At 33.5% G+C, this 6,891-nt stretch overlaps 2 protein-coding genes across 3 annotated transcripts; both read left to right on the top strand.

Annotated features, from left to right (window-relative positions):
• The first annotated feature begins 900 nt into the window (after positions 1 to 900).
• On the top strand, positions 901 to 2,937 carry LOC132050110 (L10-interacting MYB domain-containing protein-like). The gene is made up of 2 exons (XM_059441170.1): positions 901 to 2,088; positions 2,179 to 2,937. The coding sequence occupies exons 1-2, from the start codon at positions 1,756 to 1,758 to the stop codon at positions 2,779 to 2,781; spliced, it is 936 nt and encodes a 311-aa protein (XP_059297153.1). The 5' UTR covers positions 901 to 1,755; the 3' UTR covers positions 2,782 to 2,937.
• A 144-nt stretch (positions 2,938 to 3,081) lies between these two features.
• Positions 3,082 to 4,514, top strand: LOC132050111 (uncharacterized). 2 transcript variants are annotated; one of them, XM_059441172.1, is made up of 3 exons: positions 3,082 to 3,519; positions 3,601 to 3,842; positions 3,923 to 4,514. In XM_059441172.1, exons 1-3 carry the CDS (start codon positions 3,449 to 3,451, stop codon positions 3,970 to 3,972), a joined length of 363 nt encoding a protein of 120 aa, XP_059297155.1. In that variant the 5' UTR covers positions 3,082 to 3,448; the 3' UTR covers positions 3,973 to 4,514. The 2 variants fall into 2 exon arrangements, with proteins under 2 accessions (XP_059297155.1, XP_059297154.1); XM_059441171.1 differs by having other exon boundaries at positions 3,611 to 3,842; positions 3,923 to 4,506.
• The last annotated feature ends 2,377 nt before the right edge of the window (positions 4,515 to 6,891 follow it).

Below are 6,891 nucleotides of genomic sequence, written 5' to 3'. Positions count from 1 at the left end.
GTTTATGAAAAGAAACTTTTCATCGTTCTAGTGATGTTGTTGGATCGACATCTATGACTGGCAACTTAAATCCGAAGTTGGCGATGTTGATTAACAGGTTGGGTTGAGCTATTAAACAAAGAGAATTCAAATGATGAGTTTTGAGTAATGAATATGGTATTGCCGGTGAAAAAGCCGATGTCGAAACATGAATTTGTGCAATTTGCAATAACATCAAATTTTTTAGCTTAAATTGTCTAACATTTAATGGGGCGGTTGCATAAATAGGTATCATAAGGGGCGGTCTTGATCTTTTGGCTCCGCCTAAAAATATAATTTTTTTCCGCTTAAAATGATTTGAAAAATAATTTCAACTTAAAGAAAAAATTTGATGCGCAAAACTTGTGTTGCCCATCAAACATAAATTATAGTTGTAATGTTTGCATTAGTTAGTTTTTCCTATGAGATAAGAGTTCAGGGCATTTCAATAAGTATTAAGAGTGAATATAGTGTAATGTGTTTCTTATTGAGCAGGATTTTTCAGTTGTATTAAATCTCATTCATATATGGCTGAACTTCAAGCAATTTTACATGAAGTTCATGCCTATATATGGCAAAGATTTCGAATCTGTTGCATGAAATCGCCTGAAGTAATGGTGATTTATCAATGTTTTCAAAATTTTCCAGATCAATTTGTATTTTCAAAATTCAAGATTCACCTTTTCATGAAATTTTACTTCAATTGGTATAAATTTAAATTTATTATTGTATAATAGCTAAGAAGAAAGAGAAGAAAAAAAAAAAAGGAGGAGGATTAGGACAAGAGACGTAGAAGAAAGAAGAAAAAAACACGCAGAAAATCAAAGAAGATGAAGGGCCTGTTTGGAAAGCCACCCATGTAATTGGAATTGGTATAATTACACTATTTGGCATGTTTGTCAAGCCAAGTAATTACATTCTTAAAAGGGAATTGAGTGTAATTGGAGGGGTGTAATTACACTCTCCAATTCTCAAGGGGGGGTTGAGAATTGGGTGTAATTACACCCTGTAATTACATGCCTAACTTTTCAGATATCTTTTTTCGGTCATTATTTCATCTGGAAAACAAAAGGACATATCATTTCTTTCCAACAAACGGCAACAGTGCTCTTCACTTCAACCTCCAACTAAGATCTTTTCTTTCCCCTTTTTTTATTTCATATATTTGATTTCTTGGTAGCTAATTTATGTATCTAATCTTTGTATTTTCTCCTACATGTTCCTGAAGAATAGAATACAAGAACTAAAATTTTCTCTAATTTCTGATAATAATATAAGAAATAATTTTTTAAAATATTAAAATTTATTTACCTAAGCCTAGTCTCAAGTAAATTATTATTTGATAAAAAATATGTTGATGAGATATCTCAGTACGACCTATGTACATTCCATTTTTTTTTTTTTTTTTTTTTTTTTTTTTTAGCATAGGTATGCTCTACAAACATTCTTTAGCTCTAAAATTAGCAAGATCCTCACTGTTCTTATGATGCTATATGACGTTGGATGATATTAGGGGAAAACTTGATTTAGTTTTAATTGACTTGAGGTGAGCTTTTGGTTGAATGGCATTCTTTGTATTTTAAATTATTAGCTTCTATACAGTGAGTCTTGAAGGTGCAAATGTCAAATAGGTTAAGCTAGAGCACAAAAGGGGAACTTGTTTAAATATTGTCTGTATTTGAGCAATGGGTAACAAATAAATTAGGTAACTTTCCTTTATAATTTCATTTATGTAGGATGACAATTAGCCAACCACCTAAGGTTGGAAAACCATACACCAAATGGAGTGAAGTTCAAGACGAACATTTCATTTATTTTATTGCTGAACAAGTTAAGTTGGGAAGAACGCAACAAGGAGGATTAACGACCGAAGGATGGGATGGTGTAGAAAGAGAAATGAATAAGCTATACGGGGACAAGTTAGATAAGACTAAAATGAAAAATAGGATGAGGACATTGAAGAAAACATATGCTACTATGAAGAGAATGATACAACATAGTGGATTTGGGTGGAATGAGGAAACTCGAAAAGTTGATGCTGAAGATGATGTCTGGGAGCAGTACCTTGCAGTGAGATATATTCTTTTTTTTTTTTTCAATAGATGAGTTTGAATATAAGTTTTTCGTTTTTCTGATTTAAGACTATTGATTATATAATAGGCTCACCCAAAAGATGCTCAATATAGAACAAAGAAGCTGCCAGATTATAGTACTTTGGCTTTGATTTTTGGAGATACCGTTGCTGATGGTAGGAATGGGTGTGAAATTAATGATGCTGAGGATTTTCAAAATGAGTTTTCCGATGATGATATAACTGCTGAAAAAGTTACTACACCTGCTTCTGAAGATGTACAATTTGTGGACAATGACCATGGATGTTTTGATCAGAATATAAACTTTACGAGTAATGAAGTAACTCAATCATCTAGTCAAGATAAGAGAGCAGGAAAACGACGTTTAGCTGAGCAACCAACTTTGACATCACGTCCAAAAAGAATTAGAAACTCTATTGGAAGCAGCTTGGCTAAATCTGTTGATAGATGGACATCAATAGCTGAGGAACAAATAAGGCTACAACATGAACCAAAAAACACGTCTGCGGAGAAATTAATGCCTTTGATATTGGAACTAGGCTTGTGTGATGAATGGAATATACAAATTATTGACCTCCTAACAAATGAGAGAAATGCTGAATTCTTTGCTGCTATGGCTCCAGAACTTCGGAAGAAATGGGCCACGAGCAAACTTGCTTTATTTGAGTGATGTCGTTAAAAGCATGTTTTGTTGTTTGAGCAATGTTATGGGCTAGTATCTTGTTCTCTTTTGGATTATATATTCCTTGAGTTTTGCTGGAAACTTATCATATGTTTTGTTGAACTTTGACATGAAAATATTATGTTATCTCTTTTTTGTTTTGAATTTATGCTACATTTTGTTCCAAGTTGACATTATAAGAGTATTATGCTTTTTCTTATGCCATTACAGTTGGAAAATTAATTCTTTTCTATGTCAAATAGGATGGCAAATGAAGATCAATTCATGATGTTTCTTGCAAAATGTGTACTTTTAGTTAGCGTTATTGGAAAATATTTAGGTGTTGGACCAAAAGAAAGAGTGCACCCATCAATTTAACTGGAGCAGAGTTTATTAAAGATTTGACTGAAGGACATCCTTGTGGATGCTATGTGCTATGACCTACTACGTATGATTGTTGGATGTTTCTTACAACTTGTAGATGAGATGAAAACAAGAGGTCTATTAACTGATTCAAGAACGGTTAGAGTTGAGGAACAGTTGGCTATATTTCTATTTACGTTAGCTCATAATGAGAGGAATAGAGTTGTGCAAAATCGTTTTCAACATTCAAGAGAAACAATTAGTCGGTATTTTAACAAGTGCTTGAAAGCTTGTCTACGTTTAGGAAAACACTATGTCAAGCAGGCAGGAAGAAGTATTCCGCAAGAAATATCCTCTAATCCACTTTTCTATCCTTGGTTCAAGGTTAGTTTTTAGCATTACATTTTACTTTTACTAACTAAAAGTTATTAATTATTTTGTCCTACATCTTAAAATCATTGTAAGCTTTTTGAAGGATTGTATTGGAGCTATAGATGGAACTCACATTCCTGCATTAATTCCCGTGGAAGAGCAACCAAGATATAGAAATCGTAAAGGAGTTCTTTCTCAAAATGTCCTTGCTGTGGTAGATTTTGATATGAACTTTCAATACGTGCTTGCTGGTTGGGAAGGCTCTGCTTCAGATTCTAGAGTTTTAAGAAACGCTGTTTGGGAGAGATCAGAAAATAAGTTGAAAATTCAAAATGGTAATTTAGCGTTAATTCAGACATCCATTATTTATTTATTTACTTTTCTAAAATATTTAAGTCGGTGCTTAATTTTGTAGGAAGATATTACATAGTTGATGCAGTTATGCAAATACAAAGGGATTTCTAGCACCTTATCGTGGTGTACGATATCATTTGAGAGAATGGAGCCAAACACAAGCACCACAAAATGCTCGTGAACTCTTTAACTTGAGACATTCAAAGCTTCGAAATGTCGTGGAGAGGACATTTGCTGTTTTGAAAAAAGATTCCCTATATTAACGACTCCTCCTCCATATTCCATCAAAAAACAAGGTTGGATTGTGCTATCATGTTGTATACTTCATAATTTCATTCGTAAGTGGAACTGGGACGATTCATATTTTGAAGAACATGTGGAAGAGGAAATAGAAGATTCCCACAATTTGGATGATATTGATTCAAATGAAGAAGAACTTGGACGAGGACCGACAGATGTTGACAAACAATACATGTGCAATCTAAGAGATGGGATAGCTCAACAGATATGGAATGCTAGAGCAATTAGGTAGAATAGCATATGTTGAAAGGGACAGAGTAGGTCATTGTCACTTGAAGCAAGTGGTATAGCCACCACCATTTTGTAAAATAGGTAGATGTAAGAGGTTGGTCGAGAGAAATTTAGAATTGGAAACTAATTAGTGCTTCAAGGTAGAGTAATTAAAGGTCGCAAGGTTTATCGTTGTAAAACTTCATTGTATATCCTTTTCTCTCGATGTTGGTAACTCGATATTAGTCTATCATAATTGAATATTGGGAACTTGGGGTTAGCTTGTTGTTTTTCTCTTCATTTTTTTTGTTTTTTGTTTTTTTGTGTTGGTAATCTTCTATATGTAATTTTCTCTTCTTCCTTCTTTTTTGTTTTTTGTTGGTAAAAGTCGCTCTATATGGTTTGTGTGAATCACCTTGTTTTTCATGGACTTGAACTTTTACTCTTCATGGTCGCGTCACTTTTGCTGATAAAAGTTACTGGTGCATAAGTATCGTGATATTAATAGAAGGGTGGATTTGCAGTGAAATGGAAGTGGATTTCCATATCTCGTTTAGAAGTATCTTTACTGTGTTTAAGTCATCTAAGAAGTGTCCAACAAGCGGTTCATTGACTTCATTAATGTAAAGTTTCTATTCATTTTGTAATAGATATTGTCAACCCAATGTTGTGGCATTTTAACTGCACGAGATGTTTTGATACATATAGTAACTTCTGTGGCTATAATGCAATAATATTGATTGATAGCTGGAAAAAAATATTGGTTTTTTATTGGGTGTTAGATGCTTGCATTAGAGCCCGGCTAATTCGGGTAAGTAATAATATTATTTATTATTTATAGTTAATAATATAATTTTAAAAAATATTTATTTTAAATACTTCACAATAAATATTTTATATATATACAAGAAACTTATTATGTTAATCTATTTTTTTTTTAAGCTTAGCTGTGTAATTACATTTGGCCAACCAAACAGGACAGAGGGAATTACACTGTAATTACACTCTGACAAACAAATGTGTCATTGTAATTACTATGTTGTGTAATTACCAAAGTCAGTAATTACCACCCTAGTAATTACACCAATTCCAATTACCAGGTGGCTTTCCAAACAGACTCGAAGAGGAAGGGGGCAGGTGGGGGGGGGGGTAGGAAAAGAAGAAGAAGAAAACTCACAGAAATCGTAGAAGACGAAGAGGAAGGAGGTGGAGGAGGAGAAGAAGATTCGCCTAAATTTAACTATATTAGTACCAATTAATTTATGAGAAAAGTAAGTAAAAGTTAAATGAGCGCGACTATATAAATAGGATGCCCTCTAAAGAGAGATGGAAAAAAGAAAATTTCAAAAAAAGTCACGGTGAAAACAATTAAAAAAAAAAAAGAGTTTGTATTTAATCTAGGGGGAATTTCAGTAATATACAATCCAACATACAAAATTACATTTGCATAGCCATATTTTTAAATTGCACCCGCATAGCCACTTTTTCATGGTATACAATATTATACAACAATATACAACTTTATACACCTAATGTTGACAATGTATCAACATTATATAAAAGTGCATAATAAAGTATAAGAGGTGTTTATACACACTTTTACACTAGCATACAACATTATACAAAATTATACATAATGTATAAGAGGTGTTTATACACACTTCTACCGTTAAAAGTGTATACTAGTGTATAAGAGGTGTTTATAAACACTTTAGATCCGGCGACGGCGACAACGCAGCCACCGGCAACGGCGACAACAAGATTCTTTTATCAATAAGAAGAAAGTGCACAGTCATCGGCGACGACAACACTGTCAAAACCGTCTAAGCCGCTGCTTGTCATTTGTCACCGGCGACGGTGTACCCAATTACCTCGACGCTTCCTTCTTCTCCATCGCTGCTGCATATCCAACTTCGTCTCCATCGCTGCCGCCGATGGCTAGCTCGGATAAAAAAAATAAACATGGGCTAATCGGGGTAAATATTTTCCTCAAATTGTCATACAGTGTTATTTTTCCTTTAATCTATATATATATATATATAATTGCAGGACATAGGACTGGTGACATGGCACTCTCACAGATTAGAATTTGTATTTAACTATTTTCATGTTTTTTTAACCTTTTTCTCACATTTTCTTATTAATTAATAATTGTTTCCTTCGAAAGATAAAGGCCAAACCATTGCGATTCTTCACCAAATGATACGTCCGATTGCCAACAGCAATGGTTATGGTTAAAATCTTTTTGCATTGAAAATTCCAGCCACAGTTCCACATTAATTCATTCAATTTTCCTAATAAGACCAACTTTCTTCTCCCCAACAAATCAAAAGGTGCGTCGGAAATTCAAAAATTACTTGAGGCTTAAGTACCGGAGGGAATCCCAAACCATCTTCACTACGTACGGATGCTTCATTGGTCATTCATTCAAAGTCAGAATAACTCCTCCATCTACTTAAACATTTTCCACCGACAAGCATTAACGTTCTTACATATATATACAAAACATTGATGTATATT

This window comes from Lycium ferocissimum, chromosome 3 (assembly GCF_029784015.1).
Source record: "Lycium ferocissimum isolate CSIRO_LF1 chromosome 3, AGI_CSIRO_Lferr_CH_V1, whole genome shotgun sequence".
NCBI classification, from domain to species: domain Eukaryota; kingdom Viridiplantae; phylum Streptophyta; class Magnoliopsida; order Solanales; family Solanaceae; genus Lycium; species Lycium ferocissimum.
Note: the sequence above shows the minus strand (reverse complement) of the source record. Positions and strands in the feature narration are given on the sequence as shown.